The 26364-nt window shown below is 49.4% G+C and overlaps 2 protein-coding genes and 1 long non-coding RNA gene across 6 annotated transcripts in view; 2 read left to right on the top strand and 1 right to left on the bottom strand.

Moving 5' to 3' along the window:
• The window catches only part of ST7L (suppression of tumorigenicity 7 like), a 135614-nt gene that overhangs the window by 12160 nt on the left and 97090 nt on the right, over positions 1 to 26364 (bottom strand). The window contains exon 15 of one of the 4 annotated variants that reach the window (XM_032249747.1): positions 11770 to 11910. The exons of 2 other annotated variants lie outside the window; for them this stretch is intronic. In XM_032249747.1, coding sequence (XP_032105638.1) covers positions 11854 to 11910 — 57 coding nt within the window. In that variant the 3' untranslated portion in view covers positions 11770 to 11853. Of the gene's footprint in view, positions 1 to 11769; positions 11911 to 26364 lie in introns of those variants that run through there. One more of the 4 variants, XM_032249748.1, reaches the window with a different exon arrangement.
• Positions 656 to 25888, top strand: LOC116531097. The gene is made up of 3 exons (XR_004260271.1): positions 656 to 686; positions 3246 to 3248; positions 25029 to 25888. It is a non-coding gene; the product is annotated as an uncharacterized LOC116531097 (long non-coding RNA).
• On the top strand, positions 11022 to 25888 carry WNT2B (Wnt family member 2B). The gene is made up of 5 exons (XM_032249752.1): positions 11022 to 11725; positions 17418 to 17638; positions 18685 to 18962; positions 19654 to 19918; positions 23121 to 25888. Exons 1-5 carry the CDS (start codon positions 11538 to 11540, stop codon positions 23348 to 23350), a joined length of 1182 nt encoding a protein of 393 aa, XP_032105643.1. The 5' UTR covers positions 11022 to 11537; the 3' UTR covers positions 23351 to 25888.

The raw sequence follows: 26364 nt of genomic DNA, 5'->3' as shown, positions 1-26364 counted from the left end.
GTTTCACTCTTGTTGCCCAGGCTGGAGTGCAATGGCGCAATCTCGGCTCACCGCAACCTCCGCCTCCTGGGTTCAGGCAATTCTCCTGCCTCAACCTCCTGAGTAGCTGGGATTACAGGCACGCGCCACCATGCCCAGCTAATGTTTTTTTGTATTTTTAGTAGAGACGGGGTTTCACCATGTTGACCAGGATGGTCTCGATCTCTTGACCTCGTGATCCACCCGCCTCAGCCTCCCAAAGTGCTGGGATTACAGGCGTGAGCCACCGCGCCCGGCCTCTAGATTTTAAGCCCTGCATGCATTAGGTATTTGTCCTAATGCTCTCCCTCTCCTTGTCCACCCCCTGACAGGCCCCCAGTGTCTGTTGTTCCCCTCCCTGTGTCCATGTGTTCTCATTGTTCAACTCCCACTTATGAGTGAGAACATGCAGTGTTTGGTTTTCTGTTCCTGTGTTAGTTTGCTGAGAATGATGGCTTCTGGCTCCATCCATGTCCCTGCAAAGGACATAACCTCATTATTGTTGTTGTTTTTTGAAGCAGAGTCTCACTCTGTTGCCCAGGCTAGAGTATAATGGTGTGATCTCGGCTCACTGCAACCTCTGCCTCCTTGGTTCAAGGGATTCTCCTGCTTCAGCCTTTCAAGAAGCTGGGATTACAGGCATGCACCACCGCACCCAGCTAATTTTTGTATTTTCTGTAAAGATGGGGTTTCACCATGTTGGCCAGGCTGGTCGCAAACTCCTGAGCTCAGTTGATCTGCCCACCTCGGCCTCCCAAAGTGCTGGGATTACATGCATGAGCCACCGTGCCTGGCCAATCTCATTCTTTTTTATGGCTGCACTAGTTCACCCCTCTTAAATTTTGTCTTCCCCTAAGTTCTAAGACATGAACATAACTCAGCCAAGTTCTTTGATGCTTTATAGCAAGGATGGCCTTTCCTCCAGTTTCCAATTGGAAATTGGAAATTGTCTCTCATTGTCCATATTTTTACCAGCATTCTGGTCATGACCATTCAGGTAATCATTAAGAGAGAAGCTTTCCCAGTAGTTATTTTCTGAGCCCTTAGTGTAATAGAATCACCCTTAATACTCCTTTCACACCAATATAAGTTTTTCCATCATTCATTTCAAAACTGTTTCAGCCTCTATCCATTTACCCACTTTCAAAGCCGCTTCGCCTAGGCGCAGTGGCTCACACCCGTAATCTCAGCACTTTGGGAGGCTGAAGGGGGCAGATCACAAGGTCAGGAGTTTGAGATCAGCCTGATCAACATGGTGAAACCCCATCTCCACTAAAAATACAAAAATTAGCCTGGCATGGTGGCACATGCCTGTAATCCTAGCTACTCAGGAGGCTGAGGCAGGAGAATAACTACTCAGGAGGCAGAGGTTGCAGTGAGCTGAGATTGCGCCACTGCACTCCAGCCTGGGTGACAGAGTGAGACTCCACCTCAAAAAAAAAAAAAAAAAACCCCGCTTCCACCAAGAACAAAACAATGCAACTCTCCACAATCTCTTCCAGAAGACAGAGGCGAGGGAATACTTCCTAACTTATTCTATGAGTCCAGGGATTATTGTAATACCAAAACCAGACAAAGACATTATAAGAAAGCTACAGATCAATATCTCTCATGAACATAGATGCAAAAATCCACAAAATATTAGCAAATTAAGTCCAATAATGTATAAAAAGAATTACACACCAACTGGGATTTATCCCAGATATGTGAGGCTGATTCAACATTTGAAAATCAATTAATATAACCTATCACATTAACAGTCTAAAAAGGAAAACTCACATATCATATCAATAAATGCAGAAATACCATTCAACAAAACCCACCACCCACTTATGATACTCTCATCAACTAGGAATAGAGGTAAACTTTCTCAACTTGATAAAGAACATGTACAAAAACCCTACAGCTAACATATTTAATGTCAAACTTACTAAATCAGAGTGTTATCATTGCATGGTGGAGACTCAGGTTGCTATGCAGGAGTGAAGATACTTCATCAGAAAGAAAAATAACTCAGACTCCAAAATTGTTTCTAATCATCCAACAATCATTTACTAAGCATTCACTGTTCTAGGAGTTGCAACACTTCTCAATATGTTTAAGAGAAATGAGAGGCATAACTATCTCATTACTAAATAATTGTGCACAGCAGAGAGTGCAGTGTCTTGACCATTAATTCCACAAAGCTGCTATGAGCAGAGGGACGATGGTCATGTTGACATATACCAGGAAGTCTTCAAAGGGTAGATGGTGGAGGAAAAGGTGAGGGTATGATGACAGACATAATCAGCACACTCAGAAGAGATGTCAAAGTTAGGAAGTTTGAATTGAGGATCTCAAATCACAGGAATGGATAAGATTGCTAAGGCAGTGGTTCTCAAAGAGGTTCATGGTAACACTATGCTGTTATTTGTTCTTGTTTCCCTCATTCTCTCATGAGTGTACAGTGGAGTTTTCCAGAGGCTACATGACAAGTAATATCACACCAGACTGAACGAGAAGCACATATGAGAATCCTGCTATTAAGACAGACATTAAAGATACAGTATTTGCAAAAATGTTAAATAATGCCATTCTTCTCACTCTGTTTTGGAAATTATAGGTATTTTCCCATAAAAATATGGTATTAATAAGTATTGGGGTTATTATAAAAAATTAAAAGAAATATTTTTAAATGTTTCCATTTTGATCTTATAAAATACATTTTAGGCTAGGTGCAGTGGCTCATGCCTATAATCCCAGAACTTCGGGAGGCTGAGGAAGGAGGATGGCTTGAGCCCAAGAATTCAGGGTAAGCCATGATTACGCCACCGCACTCCAGCTTGGATGAGAGAGCAAGGCCCTGTCTCAAAAAATAAAAATAAAATAAAATCTTGTATTTTAGAGCAGTTTTTAGATTTACAGAAAAATTGCGAAGATAGTACAAAGCGCTCATATATCCCAGTTTTCCTGATCATAAACATCTTCCCTACACTACAAACGGATGCTACAGTCACAATGCTGGACCAATACTAATACATTATTATTAACTAAAGTCCATACTTTGTTCAGAGCTCCTCAGTTTTTCTCCAATGTCCTTTTCCTTTTCCAGGATCCTATCCAAGATATAATATTACATTTTCTTGTCACGTCTCCTTAGGCGCCTCTTGGCTGTGACAGTTTCTCAGACTTTCCTTGTTTTCAATGACCTTGACCGTTTTGAGGAGTAATAGTCAGGTATTTTGTAGAATGTTCCCCTGGTGGAATTTACCAGGTGTTTTTTCTCATGATTAGACTGAGGTTATGGGGAGGAGGACCACAGAGGGAAAGTGCTGTTTTATCACATCATATCGTGGGTACCTACTAGCAACCTGACACTGGTATGCTGACCTTGATCAGCCAGTGAGGTTGTATTTGTCAGCTTTCTCCACTGTGAAGTTGCTCTTCCCCTCCACACTCCCTATCTGTACTTTGCTCCGGGAAAAAGGTCACAATGCATAGCCCACACCTAAGCAGTAGGGAGTTGTATTTCCCCTCCTTCAGGGCAGAATATCCACACAAATTATTTGGAATTCTGCTTGGGAAATGTGTCTCTTCTCCCCCATTTATTTATTCATTCAGTCATTTATTTGTATCAGCATGGGCTCATGGATATTTAATTTTATGCTTTGGGTTACAATAGAAAACGATTTTATTTTGTTGCGCAAATTGTCCAGCTTTGGCCCCTGGGAACTTTTCAGTTGGCTCCTGTGTTTATGTTAATTATTAATATGGATAGTTATTACCCATATTAACAAAAGCTCTCTGGGGTCCTTGATAATTTGTAAGAGTGTAAAGAGGTGCTGACACCAAAATGTTTGAGAACCGCGGCTCTAGGGGTCCCCCGGCTTACTCGAATCCGCGCTGCGTGTGCGCTTCGGCTGCAGGCAGGAGTTGCGGTCGGGGCGGAAGCAAAGCCGGCCACACTCGCCGGCCCTAGGGAACGCCCGCTTCTCCGTGCCACGCCACTTCTGAGGTTTTCTCTGGGTCTGAAACGCGGGGGTCCCCCAGAAGACGAAGCTCAGGCTGCCGTGCTTTTCCCGCGAACGCCACGGCGCGGCGCCCGGCTCACAGGGGGAGTCGCCCACCCGCGAGTCGGGAAGGGGCAGGGCATCTTGGCTAAAGCTCCGCGTTCTCCTCCGGGCCGGGGCCCCGGCCGCGCCTGGCCGGAGCGGTCTCCTCTCCCTCTGCGGCTCTCTCTCCCGGGCTACTCCGGCGCGCAGGTGCTGGCGATCCTGCGGCCGAGGCCAGCGCCGGGAGGAACCGCCCGGCTCTCATCTCGGGAGCGCGTCCCCGTGCCCTCCCGCTGCCCATCCCAGCTGAAAGCATCCGGACAGCTCCCCCGGCCGGGCGCGGCCCTGGGGCCCTCCAGAGCCCGGCCCTGCACCCCGCCCTCCCCTCTCTGGCCGGAGGGCTTTGCCGGGCAGACCCTTTCCTCTGCAAGACAGAGACAAGCAGCGATAAACCGCTGAAGCTGAAGACCCGGCTAATTGATACAATAAGTTCTCTAATTGCCTCGAAAATAAGGTAATGATTTGGCAGAGGGAATGCTTTGATCTTACCGGGCAAGAGAGACCTCTCCAAAGGAAACCTCAGGGAAGGGCTGGAGGCCTCGGACTTGGGGGTGTGAAGCCCAAGGACAGCCTGCTTTCCCTGCCCTCCCCCCAGCCCGCGTGTCCACGATCCCCAGCCTCACCCTCCTGCTTTTCATGGAAAGACCCTTCTCCTGTGATGACTGCAGGAGAATACACACACAGACACGTGGGTTATGAGAAGAGGAGGGCTGGGTTCTGGGTTTTTCAGGTCCAGGAGGAAGGCTGGAATGATTGGTCCAGTCTATAGAGAAAAAAGCTAGGGGAGAGGGGATTGCAGACAGGGATTATGAAAAACCTGACTTGGCTCAAGTCGGATGATGTTTCTTACACAGTGAGGGTTGCTGATTTGAGCTTCTCAGGCAGGAGGGGGTAACAAAGCGAGGAAAACTTTGAGTGTCCTGCCTTCTCCAAGAATCTGCACACACACTCACACACACACCCTTGCTCTGCGCTGTGGGTGTCCCTGCCTGGCAGAGGCCCCAGCACAAAGAGGATTAGAGAGATGAGCTAATCTGGTTTGTATCCCAGACATGGCCCCAGAAAGGGACCTTGTCCACCCTGATATGTAAGGATGTGAAGGAGTGAGGAGTCTTTCTTTGGGGGCCTGCTGGCTGACAGTACCAGAGACCCCACTCCACTGGAGTCCCTAGGATGCTGGAGTCCTGACTTCAGGGTCAGATTTAGGAAGAAGAAAGAGGCTCCCACAGAAGGAACTCAATCTCTACTCTACTTGTTCCACCAGTGGGGAAACTGAGGCCTGAAGTGGGAAAGTGATTTACAGAGTTATGCCAGTAGTGCATGGCTGAGTTGGGGGAAAACACCCTCAGGTTTTCTGATTTTTTTTCTGGTCCAGTGCTCCCTGCACTGTGTTACAGGAGCTACAAGGGGGAGGTATGAGACAGACGGCAAGAGAAAGAGACAAAGACAGAAGCAAAGATACACACCTAGGAAAATAGAGGTGTGCACACAGACATGCACAAAGACAGAGAGAGAGAGAAAGCCACAGAGAGTCAGAAACGACATGGAGACATAGGTAGAGTGAGTGAAGGAAGAGCAAGACAAACGGTCATGCAGATTCATAGAGAGATACACACAGAGAGACAGGCAGTTACGCAGACTGAAAGGGAGATAGGCAAGAGACAGATTGAGAGAGAGAAGGACAGAGACATTCAGAGAGAGAGCGGAGGCAGGCCAACTCAGACACACAGAGAGACACATGAAGACAGGGAGATTAACACAACAGACAGATGAAAATAGACACAGAATGACAGAAACACGAGCCAGAGAGAGACCCAAGGAGATGGAGACTCAGAGAAGAGACATGGGGAGAGCACGAGAACAAGAGGTAGAGTGAACTGAGGAAGGCAGAGTGGGAGGGAGGCAGGGAGGCAGGCCGTGCCCTCTGCAGATATTGTCCACTGGAAACAATTCTCACTTCCAGATCATTCTAGGGCCCAGAACAGGTGGTAGGGGAGACAGAAGGCTCAGTGCATAGCCTGTGTGATCAGGCAGACTGGGAACCCTCCCTCAGGGAGAGGCGGTCAGTGGCCACCCAGGATCCCAGCAGCACACCCACTGGCCTCACACGGAACCTGGGCCACCCGCCCAGCATGGCTGTCAGCCCGCCCACCGCCTGGCTCCAGTCTGATTACAACCAAAGTGCCAAAAGGCTCCAGACACCCCCACTCCCTGCCCCCATCATTTCACCTCCCCAAGCAGCCTCTCCTCCTTCCCCTTCTCCTTTAGATCCCTCTCTTCCTTTCCTCCTCATCCTCTGGGGAGAAGTTTGCACCCCTGTTTAGCCACTAGGTTGGGAGGCTCCTCCTCCATCAAGCCCCCTTTCCTGGTTTGGAGCTGATGCTCCTTCCCTCCAAAGCCCTCTTGGTCTGGCCTCTTTGAGACACGTTCCACGCCTCGCCTAAGAGCTCATAAATACCAAGGAGAGGCCTGCCAGGCTGTGTACAAAGCATGGATCCCCTCTCTCTCCCCCACTTAACAGCTCCTGGGTTCTTTCCAAGCTTCCTTCACTTCCCCAGACACCTGCATGGGGTGGCAGGGCAAGAGGTGAGGCATTAGTTACCTGTGTGAACCTGGCCCTACTTCAAGTGAGACCTGCCTCGGTTTGCAAAGAAATCTCAGGAAAGGCGTCTCAGGGCCCCTTCTGCAAGCAGCAGGCTCAGGAATTCCTTGACTCCCATCCAAACCTCCCCCCAGCCCCTTCTTGGCCTTTCTCTCTGCTCATTACCATCCACACCACCTCCCACCCACAGGGAAAAAGAGAAGGTCATCGCCAAAGGGGCCCAGGGAAGGGGAGCCTTCTGGAGGCTAGAGCAGGGCGGGGTAAGAGCTGTTTACCCACACCCCAGCTCCCCTTAGCTCATCTCCCCTCCCATCCCAGGGCCAGCAAAAATTCAAAATCATTCAGCCACGAATAGCTGAGAACAGAGTGAAGAGAAATCTTAACTCTGCTCCACCAGAGAGCAGAGCATAAGGTGATATCAAGGGTGAGAGCAGACTCTTCTTTGAGCACCCACTTTTGAGAGGACAGGAGGAGGCTCTAGTGCCACTATGAGGAAGAGGCAGGACCAGACCCTGCTGGCTGGGTGGAAGCTGTCGTGCTGGAGGCCCCAGGTAATCTGGCAGCCTCCAAGGAACCTGGGATTCTTCCTCAGGTCTCTGTTGATACTGTTCACCGTGTCCACAGCGTGCACCCTTGAACCTCAGCAGAACAGTGTGCCACCCAAGGACAGCTTTATTGTATTTGCATGAAAATGCCTTGGGAAGGCCGGGCATGGTGGCTCACGCCTATAATCCCAGCACTTTGGGAGGCCAAGGCGGGTGGATCACGAGGTCAAGAGATCGAGACCATCCTGGTCAACATGGTGAAACCCCGTCTCTACTAAAAATACAAAAAATTAGCTGGGCATGGTGGCGCGTGCCTGTAATCCCAGCTACTCAGGAGGCTGAGGCAGGAGAATTGCCTGAACCCAGGAGGCGGAGGTTGCGGTGAGCCGAGATCGCGCCATTGCACTCCAGCCTGGGTAACAAGAGCGAAACTCTGTCTCACAAAAAAAAAAAAAAAAAAAGAAAATGCCTTGGGAGTAAAACCCTTTTGCTCCTTGTTATTTAGGATACCCTGGCCAGTGTTGGGCACACAGCAGGTGCTCAGTAAGTGCTGACTTGACTCCCTGCAGGGTTCTACAGACCAGAACTTAACGCTCAAATCAGTGACTCCTCCCTCTGGCTTCCAGAACTGAGAGTGAGAGTGTGGACATAAAATGAAGGAGCAGGTCATGAGCTGGCTTGAGCCTCTGGCCTTGACCCGCTGCCTGGAAGCCCCACAACAGGCCTTTGCGTGAGGAGCTGAGCTCTCCAGTAGTGTCTAGGACCTGGAGATTGGAAGTTTATTTTGAGATTTGAAGCTCCAAAGAGGCAGATCCCAGAAAACCTCTTCTCTGGCTCCATATTTGTTCTCTAGTTAAGTGGTTGAGTGCAGCTCTTGCAGTCAGCTGGCTGCTGCAGCCTGAGATTCTTTCTGGGGAGCTGGGGACTCAGGAGAGGGGAAGAAGCAGCAAAAGGAGCCAAGTCCCATCCTGGGTTGTCACTCTGGGGGCAGAGATGACTTATAATCCTTAGATAGAAGTCTTGTCCCCTCACCCACTTCCTTCCCTCTTGGAGCTGCTGAGGTTTCTGGGGCCCCCCTTCAGCTCAAAGACATGGTTAAAAAATTTTTTTTTAATTAGTATTTACTTATTTTAAAATGGGGTCTTACTCTGTTGCCCAGGCTGGAGTGGAGTGGTGCATTCATGCCTCACTGCAGCTTTGACTTCCTGGGCATAAGCAATCCTCTTGGCTCAGCCTCTCAAGTAGCTGGGACCACAGGTGTGCGTGACCACACCTGGCTAATTAAAAAAAATTTTTTTTTGTAGAGACAGGGTCTCATCATATTGCCCAGGCTAGTCTCTAACTCCTATGCTCAGGCAATCCTCCCACCTCAGCCTCCCAATGTGCTGGGATTACAGGCATAAGCCACCAAGCATGGGCCTCAAAAACATGCTTTTAATACTTGAGCATCTATGTTGTGCCAAGACACAGTCCCACTTGATGATAAAGACAGCTCAGGCCAGAGAAACGGCCTCAGAAGTGATGTGGGGGCCCATGTGGGCGAGTCCACTCTAGGTTAGGGCTGATGGATCATCTTCAGCCAACTTTCCTGCTCCCTGCGCTTCCCACCAACCCCAGGCCCATATGTAGAAATAAACACAGGGCCAGAGTCACACCCAGGTCTAAACACACAGGGGAGTCTGGGAGAGGCTGCTGGAACTCCAAGACTGCCCTGTGTAGGGATGGGGCGGGGCTGGGAGGAGGTAAAATAAAAGAGTGGTCTAAGGAAAGGGGCCCAGCCAAGAATGAGCCGGGGCTCACTCCTCTCCCACCTGCCCCTCTCAGGAAAACTAAGCACAGAGTCTGCGATTTTCTAAGGAAATAGCAGGGCTAACTCGAGCCCACCCCACTAAAAGGGAGTGAAGGGGAAGCAAAGAAGCTAGCTGGTTGGCTACAAATGATACAGTCCTGGTTTCTGTGCCAGGAAGTCGGTCCTTCGAGGTCTCCCCGTTTTCAGTGCTCTCCCACTCCCATCCAATCCAGCCCAGCCCCCACTTTCCACCTAAGCGGGGAGCACTGCCTCCCATTCATGACTTGGAGCACCTCAGGGCCTCATCTGAATTCTCCTCCTCCATGATGCACTCCACTCCAGCTGGGCGGGCCCTGGTACACCAGCCCACTCTTGCCTTTGGGTCTCTGTACTGGCTCTTCACTCAGCTTGGGATGCTCTCTGTCAGGAAGCTGCCTGGCTCTTTTCCTCACCTCCTTCAAATCTCTGCTTGAATGTCACCTTAATGAAGCCTACCCTGATCATCCTACTTGCAAGTGTAACCATTCCCTTGACTGTGCTCTCTTTACCACTGCACTTACCACTTTCTAACATACTCTGTCTTGCTTCTGATGTTTATTGTTTATTGTCTATCCTCCCCCAATAGAATGCAAACTCCATGAGGGGATGAATTATTTACCGACTTGTCCCCAGTGCCTAGCACAGTCCTAGCATGTGGTAGGAAATAAGTATTTGTTGAATTCATGAATGCACTCAGCACCTTACCATAGAAAGCAAGGGTAAAGGAGTGAGAGGTGGGGAGAGAGGATAAAGGTCCCTCTGAAACCTTCTCCCCTAGCTCTGTTTCTGAGATGTCTGCAGCCAGCTGCACCCCATCTGTTCACACTCAGGAGGCACCTCTAATGCCACCACCACCCCCCACCCCCAACCAAGGAATGACAGTGAATTTGGGGCTGAGGGCATCTGCAGTTACTAGTGAGTTGTTTACACCAGGACTTTAAATAAATCACATGAGGAGGCAGGAAAGACACCTTCGAGGTGGGAGAAACTGAGGCTGAAGAAGGGCCTAGAGCCAGATGCCAGGTGAACTCTGAACCCTCGGAGTTAGAAGGACCAGGATTTTAAAAAGAATTTGACTTCTGACTAAGGGCCCCTGTGCCCGCAGGGGCTGTACCTGCAACCCAGGGAAGGTGAGGGTTGGGGTGGTGGGAGAAGAGGGTCACTTTCCGCAGACTGCACCTCCCCACCCCTTCCCGATTTACCACGCCCCCAAGGCGCTGTGCGGGCGGAGGGAGGGTGAGGAAGCACGGGGGAGGAGGCAGGGTGGGAAGGCGAAGGAGGGAAAAATCTCCAGGGCGTCCACCCTCTCGGCAGGACCCCCACCCTGGCCTCTGGTGCGGGAAAACCTCCCAGCTGTTTCTGATTCTTTCATACTCTCGGCCCCGCCCGAGAGGGTGGAGGACCGAGGCACAGAGAGAGAGCAGGGAGAGACTGAGCTCCGCTGAGCCCTGGAGTAAGGGGCGGGGAGTCCGCAGGTGCCCCCATCGCCTCCGCCGTTGCTTCCCAGTCCGTAAAGAAAAGCACCCGGGCGTGGCAGGCCGGGCAGGCAGGAGCCAGGTCTAAACGTGATGCTTTGGGATCGGGGGTGCAGTGGGTCGGAAGAAGCAGGGGCGATGAGCCCTAGGTGAAAGCATTCCCTGACCGAAGCCGACTGCCCACGGCGCCCCTGTAGGCAGTGTTGAAAAGATAGGACTCCCCCGACTCCCTGAGGCAGGGATTCTACCCATTTCACAGATGCGCAAGGATGGAGGAAATGAGTTCATCCTCAGTGCTCAGCGCCAGTGTCATTGTAGGCTGGGGACAGGAGGGAAGTGTCTGCAGCCCCTTCCCGCTCCGCCCGCCGGTAGGTCCCCTACCGAAGTTGGGGCTGCCGAGTGAAGGGCGCTAGGACCCGGTGGCGCGGTGTCGGCAAGGACTGGGCGCTCGGGGCGCTGGAGGGAGCCGCGGCGCCCCGTCGCGGCGCGCGGGAGCAGGTGGGGGAGCTGCGCGTTAGCGCGCGGGAGCGCCCAGGGGAGGAGGCGGCCGCTACACCTAGGGCTCGGAGGAGCGCCCCGGGCTTGGCGCGGGCGGAGCCGCCTTAAGGGCAGCGCGTGTCCCCGGCCTCGGCCCCGCCCCGCCCCGTCCAATGAGAGCTCGCGGCCGAAGGGGCTGTCCGCACACTGGGCCCGCAGCTCCCTTCCGCGCTGCAGACCCCCTGACACCGCACTGCGTGCTCGGGCAGCGCGCCCCTTTACCCCGGGTTCGGAGCGCAGTCGTCGGCTTCCGGACACCGCAACTTGCGCCTCTCTCCGGGACCTTGCTCCCAGGCTTTGGACCCCAGGTGACCCTAGGTCCGCAGCCGCCGGTGAACCCCATGGGCCCCCGGGGGCGTGAGGTAGGAGCGGCCTGAGTAACCTCAGAAGGTGCCCCGTCCACGCCCCTCCGGGCTGCGGGGCGGGAGTCTTCGGGGAGCTATGCTGAGACCGGGTGGTGCGGAGGAAGCTGCGCAGCTCCCCATTCGGCGCGCCCGCGCCCTGGTCCCGGTGCCCTCGCCCAGACCCGCGGCCCCCGACGGCTCCCGGGCATCAGCCCGCTTAGGTCTTGCCTGCTTTCTGCTCCTGCTGCTGCTGACGCTGCCGGCCCGCGTAGACACGTCCTGGTGGTAAGTGTGGCTCTCAGGCTGGGCGGGTGAGGCGCTTGGTAGGAGAGGCCGGAGGCGCCTGGAGGGACGGGCTGCTCCGGGGACCAAGCTGTTGCTTCGACGGAGCTGGAAACTATTCGGGCCGACTGTCACTGAAGTCTAAAGTTGTGGGGTGGCGGGAGTGTGAGGCTCCACATCTTACACGGCTGGTGAGAAAGGCGCATTCGGAGATAGGATGCCCGGTGATCGCGGCTCCCCAGGCCTCCATGTGCTGTACCCCCTCTATTTCAGCTAAGGCTCCTTATGGCAGAAGCTACCTTCCGAGTTTCCCTCAGGGTGAGTTCAAGGAACAAATAACCTTCCGGGGCCCGCAATAGCTTCGCCAGGGCCCCAATCGCCTAAGGTCTCCCTCTGAGAGGTGGAGAAAGGGGCAGCTGGCGAGGTCAGCTGAGCATCTTGCTACTCTAGTCCACCCGTACCACAGGAAAGCTTTGGTGAGGCAGCAGCACCCAGCTGAGGAGGCTTAGAAATGGAATCGGGGCAAAATTTACCCCATTAACTCCCACAATTAAACAAAACACATGGGTTTGCATTATCTAGGCGTTCCTCTTCAGCCACCGTTTTGAGGATGTCACTTGGATACTTTATGTCTCCTTCCCTTCTTGCTATTCTTTCCCATCTCCCGTTTCTCACCTTCGAGAGCCAGAGGGCTCCGGAGTCCCGAGGTACTACGAGACCCCTTCCCCAGATTTCTTGCAGGCCCTAGGCTCCAGACACTTCACAAGAGGGCAGACGAGGCAAAAAGGCATTACAGATCCACTGGATGTCTGCTGTCTGTTCTTTTTAGAATCCTCCCTGCCCCGGACTCCTTGGATGGTACTCATCACCTTTCAGTAGGAGAAGGAGCTGCTTTCCCTTCTTCCCCACCCAGGGGAGAGGGCAACGCAGGAAGAGTTGAACCTAGAAAAGACTCATTCTTTCCTTTTCACCCTGAAATCAAACTGGCCTCTTGGACTAGGCTATTGCCCCTCTCTACCATGCAGTGCCCCCCTTCCTTTCCTTACTCGGTTCTTCTTCCCGTGCAAGCCCCCCGCCCCCAAGTGTCGTCTCTTCTCCCCTTGCACCCTGTGGCTTTTCTCCTCTTGACTTGGAATCTTGGCTGAAGGGTGAGGGGTAGCTGGCCGAGGGGCCCACCAGCTTGGGCTGCAGATTCCTATCATTTCAAGATGCGTCTCTTCTCATCCCAACCCCCACCCCGTTTTCCTGTTTCAGAAAAATCTCTTTTGGATCTTTCTTTCTTTCTTTTTTTTTTTTTTTTAAATCTCTGCAGTGTTAGGGAAGGTGAGGAGGGGGGTTCTGGATGGGGGAATAGAGAGGCCTGTATCTTACATCTGGCTTGAAATATTCTTTTAGAAAGGGAGAGGGAAGAAGGAGAATAAGGAGAAAAACTTTTCAAAGTTCTATGTGAGATCAAAGCCACCTTTTGCCTTCATGAGCTTGGTTTAGCTGGGGACTTGGCATCTTCAGGGTCTCTGTTGAGACAGCATGAAGTGACCACTGTCCATCTTCATCTGACCCAGATGGCAGTTTACTTTTTGGGACTCTTGATTGCTACCAGCTTGGGATGTAGTCTCGGGGACCAATTGGTGTTTGGGTGAGAGTGTCACTCTGGTAATTTCAGCATCCTGGCAGTGGTTACTAAAGACTCAAGTGGGGGTCTTCCTATACCCCATTTTGTACCCTTGACTACTCCTTCTCCCTTTTCCTTTCTCCCTCTACTACCCTCCCCTGATGTGGTTCATATTAAAGATTTGGAAAAATTCCTGGGCGAAAGAGCTAGGGAGGGAGGTAGGTGACACACAGAGTGACTTAGCAGCCCCCGGGAAAAGGAGGAAGGCTACAACAGGGCCAGGCTGGGAAGTGTGTTTCAGCCTCCTTGCCTCACACTTGTCATAGCTACAGGCCCAAATGCCCGTCTCAGTGATCGCCACTTGTGGTATAAGGTGAAAAGCTACCTTCTAAAGGCAGGCTAAGCCCCCAAGCCTTTCTCTTAGGAAAAAACCAGCAAGATTGACGTTCTGTAGAACCCGTGGAAGAGAAATGCCTGTTACTCTGGTGCATCTGTGTTCCACACTGGAGCAGAAGGCCATCATTTTCACCAGTTAATAGTTGGATTTTTCTTATAGCTTGAGATTCTTCCCCTTACTCTCTAATCACTGCCCTCCATCTATCCTAAACAGACCAAGAAATAAGGGGCTTCTGGCATGTGCTTTCCTGTTCCATTTTGCATTCTATAGGGGTTGGATGTAGGGAATCACAAGAGCAGGACTGTGTTCACAGGCTCACCAAGGGAGAGAAGCACAAAGTGGTATCATATTGTTAGCATTACTGTTACCAACAGTAGTTGTTTTTAATGAGCCCTTACTAAGCTTCAGGCATGATGGCCAAACACCTTATGAGCATCATCTTGGTCAATCTAAAATAATCCAGTGAGGTAGGTTCTATTATTATCATCCTTATTTTGCAAATGAAAATGAGGGATGCTGTGGCATTAAGAGCAGATTCATGGAGGCTAATAGTTTTATCCATATTCAAAGTCCTGTATGTGCTGGGCTGAACCATGTACACTAGGGGATGTACATGAAAGAAGGAAAGAAAAAAAGCAGATCCCTGGCCCGTTTGTATCTTTAATATACAAACATAAAACATCTGCAGATTGGAAATGAAGTTTATGGCTGGCTAGGGGGAGAAGGGAGTTCGGGATAAATCAGAACAGTTAGGTGTTTATTCAACAAATAGTGACTGCATACCTACTATGTGCTAGGCACTGTTCTTAGTACTGGGGATACTGAAGTGAATGAAACCAACAAAAATCCCTGCTTTCGTGGAGCACTGCATCCAAACCATGTGGGGGACCTTGCTGAAATGTAGATTCTGAGGCGTTAGGCCTTGGGTGGGGCCTGACTGTCTGCATTTCTAATGAATCCCCAGATGATACAGATACTGCTGTTCTGGGGACCACACTTTGAGTAACAAGGGGCTAGAGTAGTGTATACTTCACTCTGTCAAATGAAGGGATGTGAACTGGCCAAAAGTAGGTGAAGAGCAGCATTGTGGGGCAGGAAGCTGGGAAGGAGGTGAAGAACTTCCAGAAGAAAAAACAAAGCTAGAGAGTCAGGGCATCTAACACCCTAACAGAGCATGAGGTGGGAGATGCCTTCCATATCTTTGTGTCCTTAACATCTAAACTCAGTGCTTGGCACATGGCAGGCATTTTGCAGGCATGTGTTGAACTGATAGGAAGATGGGGTTAGGCTCAGTTTTATTGGGGACCTCCTACACTAACTACAAGGGGCTGATACTGAAGAGTAAGCCAGCACCATTCTGTGGAGTCTTGAACTTGTAACTTAGAGGGGTAAGGGTGGTAATAGAGACATTTAATTATCTTCCCATCTTAGATACTGAACAGATGTTCCCACACTCAGTAAGGATGTAATAAAAAGGACCTACGTGGGCTGCAGCAGAATGGATTTAAGTCAGACCACAAGAAGGACTTTTTGCCCGAGTTTGGCCTGCCCCACTCCAGACTGTCTCATGAGGGCTGGGTTATTGGTCTCTCATTCCCATCCAGTCTTCTTCACCCAAGCCCCAGTAAAAAAAAAAAAAAAAACACCCATTGCCTAGAGCAGTACTTGGGCTGAACTAGGGAAGCCGAACGGTGGTGAGACAGGGACAAGCTCCAACTCCAACCGTCTTGATTCTCCAAACAAAGCACCACAGCAGTGGGTGTAACTCTGGGCTGTGCGTCAGGCAGCCCTTTCCGGCCTGGCCCTGTCTGGGGTGTTTATTTTGTTTGTTCCTGGAAGCTGTTGCCCTGATGGACAGTGCTGGGGACGCTGATTCCATGGGATTTGTTAGGGGAGGGCCAACCCTCTCACCCCTTCCCCGGGACAGATGGGCCCCATCAGCCCTGCTGAGTTCCCGAAGAGGCAAGCATCAGCCCTCCTTGTGTTTGTTTGAGTTGGTGTCACCAGTGGTGATCCAGTCTGTGGGTGAGGGCCGGCTGTGGGAATGCGGAGGGGTGGCAGGGGGGGACACAGAGCCCAGGGCAGTCTGGCTTCTCCCCTCCCCCTACCAGCAGCCCTCCCTTCTCCTCACCCACTTCTAGGCCCATTTTGGGGCCGTTCCCAAACCACAGGCTCATTCACAGCTCAAACCAAATCTTTTCTGTCTGCAGTAGCAGTTGCTCTCCATGACCCCCACCTGTTCAGAAAAGGGGAGGGAGGGCAGCCCTTTGATGTGCTCTGGACAGGAGAATAGAAAGTTCCCAGCAAATCAAGAAAGGTGCTATAGGTTTGGAGAGAACGGAAGGGAATGAGAAACAGAGCTGGCTGTTGAGCTGGAGGAAGTGGGTGAATGGGTCAGATCTCGTTTGGTGGCCTCTTGGGAGAAAAGGGTGATATACTCCTGTTTTCTCTCTGAAATATTCTTCCTGAGGCTTGTGGTGGGATCCAGGGTTAAAACTGTTTAAGAGAAAATATTGCCTTGAGAAACAGTAATGACTCTGGCAACCCACCTATTCTTTAGTATCCCATCTCAATTGATCTTCTTTTAATTGTTCATATTGGGCAGCCTGGGGACTAGAGTTTGGGGAGAGTCACCCTCTTACTTATCTTGGCCTTTGGCTTCCCACTGCAGACGGCCTATGCGTGTCTCTCCAGGTTGGGGAAGATGATTTTAAAAGGTTCATTTGTTAAGAAAGTCCCTAGGGCCTGGAAATAAAGGGTTTGAGGAGGAGAGTGGAGGGTGGGATCTTCCTCCCCAGACTTCTCGATTGGGAATGAGGATTTTTTTAGTTACACGGGTCTGACTAGAGCTATAAACATTACTTGAATTGCTCACTATATCTCTTCCCATTAGCTCCTTTCTGTCACCATTCCCCTGCTGTCAAACCATATCTTCATGGACCAACCACACAGGTCATCATCCATCTTAATGGGAGCGTAAGAGCGTTGTCTCTCAGTGGGGTGTGGTGGGTAATGCCTGTAATCCCAGCATTTTGGGAGGCCGAGGTGGGCAGATAACGAGGGCAAGAGATCAAGACCATCCTAATCAACATGGTGAAACCCTGTTTCTACTAAAAATACAAAAATTAGCTGGGTGTGGTGGGGTACGCCTGTAGTCCCAGCTACTTGGGAGGCTGAGGCAGGATAATCACTTGAACCCAGGAGGCAGAGGTTGTGGTGAGCTGAGATTGCACTACTGCACTCCAGCCTGGTGACAGAGCGAGACTCCATCTCAAAAAAAAAAAAAAAAGAATGTTGTCTCAGACCCTTATTTTGTTAGTTTATTTTTCCATGAAGCTCTTAATGTTTGTTAAATAAACAGTGAGTCTGTGTGACATACCCACAGCTTCTGTGTATGTGACACATGCCTAGTTTGTGTTCTGGGAGTGTGTGTCACTTTGGCCTTTGGCTGGGGAATTGGTGATGGTGGGAGGCCACTCAATTACTCTCTTTGCAACTGTATAACTATTCATACTTCTTCAGAACTGTGGGAAATGGTTTTCTACTCATCAGCTTTATGGAATATGGGTTAGGGAGAGGGGACAGAATCTCTTCAAGGTCTGGATGCTAAAAATGCCCCCTCCTTATTCCTTCCCAATGCAGAAAAAAGGCTGGGATGTTCTGACAGGGCCATCTCCACCTTGCAGGTACATTGGGGCACTGGGGGCCCGAGTGATCTGTGACAATATCCCTGGTTTGGTGAGCCGGCAGCGGCAGCTGTGCCAGCGTTACCCAGACATCATGCGTTCAGTGGGCGAGGGTGCCCGAGAATGGATCCGAGAGTGTCAGCACCAATTCCGCCACCACCGCTGGAACTGTACCACTGTGGACCGGGACCACACCGTCTTTGGCCGTGTCATGCTCAGAAGTAGGGGCCTCTTCCATCCTGTGACAGCTACTTCCCTTTCTGTGCTGGGGTGGTGAATGGGAAGTATAGGCAGGATCCTCCCTCTCCTCTCCCATACACTGTTGCAAAATCAGAGGAGGAATTGTGGGCAGAGCCCAGGATATAGTTGGGAATAGACTCTTAGCACCTTAGATTTGTAGACAGGGGCTCCTCTAAATCCTGGTGCTCTGGGACAAGACCAAGGTAAAGGATTCCCTAGAACTTCCATCTTTCTCGCTCATCTTCCTTGTCCTCCCCAATTCCCAGCTTGGGAGGCTACCACGTACTGTAAGGAAGGCTGAGGTCTACGATAGGCCCACTGCTCTTAACACCACCATCACTACCGTCACCCAATACTCCCAACACTACAGCAATGGGAACAAGAGATAAACAGAAAGGTGATATGTAAATATTTGGAGAGTCAGTGGCTTGGCTTCAGCTCAGCAAAAAAGCTAAAGAGAGCTAGACAGTAAACTAGGAGAAAGGGAACAAGATGAGAATCTGAAGGTGTCAGGCACACAGGGGCAAGAATTCATCAGTCTCTAAGAACAGGGAGGGAGAGGAAGCAGGCAAGGGAAGGTAGCATGGATCTCTAAACGGCTGACCCCTGGGCTGGGGTCTCCATTGTGGGGGAACTGTCCAGCAGAGTGGGCCTGAAAAGGCCTGGAATGTGTACTAAGGCAGGCTTAGCTGAGCCAGTGCTGGTGCTCAGTGGGAGGGGATGATTCACCAGGAGACTTTTCAATAGATGGACACAGGGAATTTGGCAGGAAACAAGAGTATAGGTCAGCTCAAAAGGTCAGATATATAAAGAAGCGGATAGAGAGTAGTGAGGGCTGAGGGGAAGAGGTCAGATACTCTGGGGAATGCTCTTGGAAATGAAAGGCACCTTGAATAAAGCGGGTGTAGGGGTGACTCTGGAAAAGAAAAGGAGGGAAGAGGTTTCAGAGTCAGAGGTTGTATGGGCTGAAGAAGGGGAGAGACATGGGCCTCCTTCCTGAAACACACTTCTACAATTCTCTCTCTAGGTAGCCGAGAGGCAGCTTTTGTATATGCCATCTCATCAGCAGGAGTAGTCCACGCTATTACTCGTGCCTGTAGCCAGGGTGAATTAAGTGTGTGCAGCTGTGACCCCTACACCCGTGGCCGACACCATGACCAGCGTGGGGACTTTGACTGGGGTGGCTGCAGTGACAACATCCACTATGGTGTCCGTTTTGCGAAGGCCTTCGTAGATGCCAAGGAGAAGAGGCTTAAGGATGCCCGGGCCCTCATGAACTTACATAATAACCGCTGTGGTCGCACGGTCAGTACTCATGTCTGTGTATGTACACTCATATTTGCTGGGGGTGACCAGTATGTGTGACCATGGATTAAATAAATGTGAAGGTGGAAGAGCTGAAGGCTTCTGGATCACTTCCAAAAGCCCCATCATCCTAAATGCAAGGGAGCTTGGGAATGCCTAGGTTTAACCAGGTGCGTGAAGAGTCTTCATAAAGGAGGACAGTAGGAAAAAGTGGAGAAAAGAAGTAACATTTTAAGAAGGAAAAGAACTGCTTTCATAAAGACTGAGAGGATAAGAGGTTGTTCTAGTCAGTTCCCTGGTATTTGAACACATTCTATGTGTGTAGTACTATGCGGGAAAATGGCGCACTACTAAAGTAGAAGGCATGGTACCTGGCACTCTAAAACGTGAAAACTAGAGGAGGTGCAAGCACATTGTAATCATGAACAGAATCCCGTGGCTCTAAAGTCCTGTGGGCTGTTATGAAAAGGAAAGCACTGTTGGTCCAGGAAGATTTCCTGGAAGAAGAGTTTCTTGAGCTTGCTCTGGAAGAATGGGTGGGATCTGATGTGGGAGAGAACAACCAAGAGCTCAATCAGCCAGCCAGGGCCAGGTCCGCCTAACTCAGAGCACTCATCCTTTTGGCCCTAGGGATGACTAAAATGTGCCCTGACTAGCTACCTCGCCCTTACCTGCCTTCCCCCTCCCCCAGGCTGTGCGGCGATTTCTGAAGCTGGAGTGTAAGTGCCATGGCGTGAGTGGTTCCTGTACTCTGCGTACCTGCTGGCGTGCACTCTCAGATTTCCGCCGCACAGGTGATTACCTGCGGCGGCGCTATGATGGGGCTGTGCAGGTGATGGCCACCCAGGACGGTGCCAACTTCACTGCAGCCCGCCAAGGCTATCGCCGTGCCACTCGGACTGATCTTGTCTACTTTGACAACTCCCCAGATTACTGTGTCTTGGACAAGGCTGCAGGTGAGTAAGGAAGGCAGGTGGGGACATGGAGTCCCAGTTCTTAGTGCAGGCACCCCTGGTTAATCATGGTCTGTTCAGTCTCAGGAGCTAGGGAAGGAGGTTCTGTGGGAGGAGGCAGTTTCCTCCCACATGAACACCTGGTCATGACGTTGTTGACTTATGCCTCAGTCCACCAGGCCCAGTGCTGCCAAGTAGAGAGGAAGTCACTCAGCTCCTTGAGGCCTGAGGTCATGCATTGCTCCTTTGTATCTCCAGCATCACGGATACAGTAGGCATCATCCAGGGAATGTTTAATTTAGCTATCTGTTTTCAGTTTTAAGTAATGTGTGGGCTACACAGAAACATAAGATGCAGCCCTAAGCCTTTGGCTCTTTGCAATCTACTTAAAGAAATGAGATATAATGGGTAGACAAATGCAAAGAGAGATGATTGGAGAAGTCAATAAAGTTTATTTGAAAATATAGAATTTGGCCAGGCGCAGTGGCTCATGCCTGTAATCCCAGCACTTTGGGAGGCCGAGGCAGGTGGATCACGAGGTCAGGAAATCGATACCATCCTGGCCAACTTGGTGGAACTCCGTCTCTACTAAAAATACAAAAATTAGCTAGGCATGGTGATGTGTACCTGTAGTTCCAGCTACTCAGGAGGCTGAGGCAGGAGAATCCCTTGAACCAGAGAGTCAGAGGTTGCAGTGAGCCGAGATTGCACCACTGCACTCTAGCCTGAAGTCAGAAAGAGACTCTGTCTCAAAAAAAAAAAAAGAAGAAGAAGAAGAAAGAAAATGTAGAATTTAAGCTGCTCCTTGAAGTGTGGGGAGTATCTGGATAGCTTGAGAGAAGAGTGGGCAGTTTCTTATCTGAGAGTAGTAGGTGGGAAACCACGTGACCTGTTCCAGGGACAGAGAAGAGAGCAATCTGCTGGATAAAGGTTCCCTGTAAGGGAGATAAAAGCTAGAAAGATGTCCTTGAAAGGCTTTATCCAGTGTGCTGCCATTGAAGATTCTGAAACAGAGCTGAGAAAGAAATGAAAGAGATCCCTACCAAAGGCAAGTAAAGCAGCAAATGGTCGTTTTTCAGTCTGTTTGAGGTATTTGTGGTGGGATTCTTGGAGGTGCTGGAAGACAATACAGTTTTTCTCCAGGAGAAGGAAAGTTACCATCCTGGCTCGTGTTTCTGGTTCAGATAGGTTAGACCAGGAACATGCAATGCAGCAGAACTCTTCTCCTCTGGCTGTTGTCATGGGGCTCCGGGCTCTTTTCTACAGGCTCAACAGTAAGGACCTGGGTGAAGCGGAGCCAAAAAGCCTCAGCTATCTTTGGTACTGTTTGTTTTCACCCATCACTGTCATTCCTGGAAGAGTCAAGTGGCTTGGAGTAAAACTGGGCACAGAAACAGGGTGGGGCTCTACCCAAGTAACAAAGGAGGTAGTCTGTATACTTTGTAGGGTGTTAGAAGAAAAACAGTTGGGGCCCTTCTGATTTTCCTAGTGATTTCCTGCCACTAAGTAGGCTTTCTTCCCACGTGATCTAATTCAGAGGGTTGCACTCTGGATACCTAGAAATAATTTCATAATATCCAAGGTGTAAGCCTACACTACCATACTGAAAATGCACCTTTAGGGGAAGAACTTTGGAGTTAGAAGAGAGGATATGTCAAATGTATGTTGGTTTTTCTCACAGGCATAAGATTAGGTCTCCTAAAACCCAAAGTGGGGCCTGGAATTCAAAGAATATAAGTCATCCCAGAAAGAATATGGAGCCAGGAAATCCCTCCAAAGTAGTAGAGTCCAACTGAACTCTGTGATGATAGAAATGTTTTCATATCTGTGCTCTCCAATACAGTAGCAACTAGCCACATGTGATTACTGAGTACTTGGAATATAGCTAGTGTGACTGAGGAGCTCAATTTTTTTGTTTACTTTTCATTAATTTAGATGTAAAAGACCCTATGTGACTAGTGACCCTGGACAGCACAGCTCCAGAATGTAGAAGGGGTTTTTGGTGCCCAAGAGGACTTAAGAGCCAGCCCTTGGAGTTGGGAGACTAACATATTCAGTAGACCTAGTCAATGCACATTCCAGAGCAGTGGTCTCTTAACATTCTGGATCCTTTACTCCTATCAGTAAAACAATTTGAGCATATATCTCCATTACATGTATATTTATTTATAAGTTATATCTGTGTCCCACTACATGGATGTGTAATTATAAAACGTACATACAAAATAGATATTTTAAATTGATGAGATACAAAAACATATAAGTTCTAGTATTTTCCTTCCCTATCCCAGTGGTATGTGGAGACTAATGCTGTAGAAATCAGTTAATTTATTTTCCTTTTTGAACCTAGGCTAGTTATTTCCCCATCTCTGGATCCTTATTAACTATGGAAAAGGTTGAAGTAGATACTCTCATGGGCCCAACCCATCCAAAAGTCTATAGATTATATGATCTGTTGGCAGGGTCAGTCAGAATGAGATTCTAAGCATTCCCTATGCATGGGGGAAAAACATGATCCCTGTATTTCAAGAGTTTCCACTATAAGGGGAAGGGATAATGCTTAGGGATAATAACAATGCAAGGGATATTCCTTAGGAATTCCTTAGGAATATGCCTCCAGCCAGTCATGCTAATGAGTTCATCTCTTCGGATGAACAGAGATTATATCTAATGATCTATTTATTAGTGTGTTCATTTTCACATGAGACACTAAGTTAATGTTTCATTTTGACTAAATCACACAGCTAAGAGTGGTAGAACTGGAATTTGAATCCAGATAATCTGATGTCAGAGCCGATGCTTCTTTTTTTTTGAGACAGAGTTTCACCTTCACCCAGCCTAGAGTGCAGTGGTGCAATCTTGGTTCACTGCAGCCTCGACCTCCCAGCCTCATGTGATCCTCTCGCCTAAGCCTCCTGAGTAGCTGGGACTACAGGCTCATGCCCATGGCACCTGGCTAATTTTTTAAGTTTTTGTAGAGACAGGGCTTGCTATGTTTCCCAGGCTGGTCTTGAACTCTTGGACTCAAGCAATCCTGCCTTGGCCTCCTGAAGTGCTGGGATTACAGGCGTGAGTGAGATACTGAGCCACTGTGCCCAGCCAAAAAAAGGGATTCTTTATGTCTTCCTTCTGAGAATGTGGGTAAGGGTATCTGGGGCAGCTGAAGAGATAACTTGGTTCTCACTCCTTCTCTCCCCCAACCCAGGTTCCCTAGGCACTGCAGGCCGTGTCTGCAGCAAGACATCAAAAGGAACAGATGGTTGTGAAATCATGTGCTGTGGCCGAGGGTACGACACAACTCGAGTCACCCGTGTTACCCAGTGTGAGTGCAAATTCCACTGGTGCTGTGCTGTGCGGTGCAAGGAATGCAGAGACATTGTGGATGTCCATACTTGCAAGGCCCCCAAGAAGGCAGAGTGGCTGGACCAGACCTGAACACACTGATACCTCACTCATCCCTCCAATTCGAGCCTCTCAACTCAAAAGCACAAGATCCTTGCATGCACGCCTTCCTCCATCCTCCACCCTGGGCTGCTGCAGCTTCTATTTAAGGATGTAGAGAGTAATCCATAGGGACCATGGTGTCCTGGCTGGTTCCTCAGCCCTGGGAAGGAGTTGACAGGGGATACAAGAACCTGATCAAGCTCCCTGATTTCCCCCTCTGGAGATGTGAAGGGAGAGTAGAAAAGATAGGGGGTCTTTAGAGTGAAATGAGTTGCACTGAAGTACGTAGTTGAGGCTCCTTTTTTCTTTTCTTTGTACCAGCTTCCTGATACTCCCTTGGTGTGCAAAAGGAAGGGTACCTATAGAGAGCTTCTTTTTGTTTCTACCTGGCCAAAGTTAGATAGGACAAAGATGAAACAGCATGTCGCTTCTTGAAGTCAGTTTGAGCAGACTACCTGGTACCCCACAAGAAAATCTTAGGCTACCACATTCTAGTATTGAGAGCCTGAGATGTTAGCCATAGTATACAAGGTTCTGTTCACATGCTCATATGTTTATAAACTGCTGAGTTTTGTAGAAGAAAAAAAATCATAACTATACAAACACACATTCACTCTCTTTTTTCTCTTTTTCTCTCTACCATTCTCAACCTGTATTGGACAGCACTGCCTCTTTTGCTCATTTGCTGCCCGTTCAAACTGAGGTGGAATGCAGTGATTCCCATGCCTAACAGATCATTAGAATACCCTAGAATACTCCTAGGATAGAGAAAGTTAAGTCTGGCCAGGCCTTGGGTTTTTGTTTTTTTCTTTCCATGCATTATTCTGGAGGTTAGCCAGGTTTGGGGAAATACGGAATAAAATATAGGCAACTCATGGACGGTGGGAGAGGGGGCAAGCAGGTCTGATCTCAAGGGCCCACATAAGGCATCAGTGAATACTAGGCAGGTAGGGATCTCTGGCTTTGGTAATTCTTCATGAGAGGATCCTAGCCTTTGAAGCTGGGAGCAGGAATTAGTGGCTATAGTGGGAAGGAGTGCTGGGGCTTGAGGCCAAAGTGATACACAGCTTAGAAGGCAGCCTTCCTCCATTTACTCAACAAATCTTTATTTAGTGACTCTCCAAGTCCTGGTGATTATTATTAACTCCACATTTGGCTTAAATAGAGGAGGGTTTCTTCTACGCTATTAGCCGTTGCCTAGCTAGGTTTGCAGTAGTGGGATCTCCAGAGATAGCAGGCTCAGTAAGCTGGAGGGTAGGACACGAAGTCCCCCAAACCTTGATGTCCTATCTTTATGTGACTTGGACAGTGGTTATCTTTTGCCTGTTGATATTTTAAAGTAGTGGAGTAGTATAGAAATTTGCAGTTATGACATTTCTGGGTTAAACATCACAGCTGTGCCACTTGCTTTTGATATTTTGAGCAAGGTAGCTAAATTTTCTGAGCTTCCATTTTCTCATCTGCAAAAGGAGGATACATACCTGTTCTTTTTTTCATTTCTTTTTTTTAGAGATAGGGTCTCACTCTGTTGCCCAGGCTGGAGTGCACTGGCACAAACATGGCTCACTGCAGCCTCAAATTCCCAGGCTCAAGCAATCCTTCCACTTCAGCCTCCCCACTAGCTGGGACTACAGGGACATGCCCCCATACCTGGCTAATTTAAACTAAGTTTTCAGAGATGGAGCTCGCTGTGTTGCCTAGGCTGGTCTTGAATTCCTGGTTTCAAGCAATCCTCCCACTGCAGCCTTCCAAAGTGCTGGGCGTACAAGCATAAGCTACTGTGCCCAGCTGTCAGATACTAAGCCTTACTTATGCCCCAAACTCCAGCCCACAGATACTCTTCACCAAAGCCCCTGGCTGCTCTAGCCCATCATGACTTCTCTAGGAACAGTCCTTCATTAGGACTATAAAGTATTGACAAAAGTCTGTAGATTAAGGGGCCTGCATAAAATTCTGGCTATAGGCCCCTTTCTTTCCCAAGTTCCTCTCAAACATTCCTTGGGGTCCTCATATGTTTTTGAAGCAGCTTCACTCTGCACAGGCAGCAGGAGGTTGGGGGAGCCATAGCTCTGGGCTATGGGGGCAGATTTATTTGGATGATAGGACTAATATTTGTGTAACCTGCTGAGACCTGTGTGGGAGAGTTTAGGGTGGATTTTCTTTTGGTGAGGGGATTTGCTCTGGTTTCACATCCATTAACACAAAACATGAGCTAGTCAGGGCCCTTGTGGTCTGCGGAGAGGGGATGGCTGTGGAGAAATGGGCCTGAGTGAGTCAGGCTGAGAGAATGTCTTCCTTCAGAGTGGAGTTAACTGGATAACCGATGAGCCAATCGTGGGATTAAGGGGGGGAAATGGGAGGGGAAGAGAAGAGCTAACATCTTGAGGAAAGCTCTGGGGTAGTGGAGAGGTAAGGGGATCATGGTCAGTCTGAATGTAACAGTAGGGCTGAATGAACTTACCAAAGGAGGCTGCCTTATATTATATGCCAGGCTGCTGGGGAAAGGCTCAGGTCCTAGCCAGCCCCTGTTCTCATAAGAACATGCAGGTTACCATGTAAATAATGGCACAGGACTTCCACGGGAAGTCAACCTGACTTAAATCTACCTGCACCCTATTATCTATTTGGTTTTTGGTTCTCATCCTATGGAAAGAAATGGGCCTCTTCTGGCATCTCATGCTACTCTGTGCTTTTCCCTGGGCTCCACATTCTAGCTCATAAAGATGCAAGTTTTGCAATTTCCTATAAATGGTTAAGAAAAGAGCAAGCTGTCCAGAGAGTCAGAAGTTTGAAAAGCAAGGTGAATATGCAAGAGAGATTATGTCCATCTGAACCCCACTACAGAGGTTATGTGGCCCTGAGAAGGAATGATGGCCAAGCAATTAATTTTTCCTCATAGTTCTTAGCTTACCTCTGCATTCAGATTGGCTTTATTCAACTGGCATATATCCTGCGCTTCACAGACACTAATTTATTTGGAACAAGCAGCAAAATGAGAACTTTAT

The sequence above is a fragment of the Sapajus apella genome, unplaced genomic scaffold, assembly GCF_009761245.1.
Source record: "Sapajus apella isolate SASKATOON/1434 unplaced genomic scaffold, GSC_monkey_1.0 scaffold69, whole genome shotgun sequence".
NCBI lineage: Eukaryota > Metazoa > Chordata > Mammalia > Primates > Cebidae > Sapajus > Sapajus apella.
This window is presented reverse-complemented; position numbering and strand designations above follow the sequence as displayed.

What these genes read in the sequence shown, in the direction of transcription:
- WNT2B (XM_032249752.1), top strand. Translation starts at nt 11,538, where the DNA reads ATGCTGAGACCGGGTGGTGCGGAGGAAGCTGCGCAGCTCCCCATTCGG. An exon ending in TGGCCGTGTCATGCTCAGAA is followed by an intron (nt 17,639 to 18,684) that starts GTAGGGGCCTCT and finishes TTCTCTCTCTAG; the next exon opens with GTAGCCGAGAGGCAGCTTTT. An exon ending in ATAACCGCTGTGGTCGCACG is followed by an intron (nt 18,963 to 19,653) that starts GTCAGTACTCAT and finishes CCCCTCCCCCAG; the next exon opens with GCTGTGCGGCGATTTCTGAA.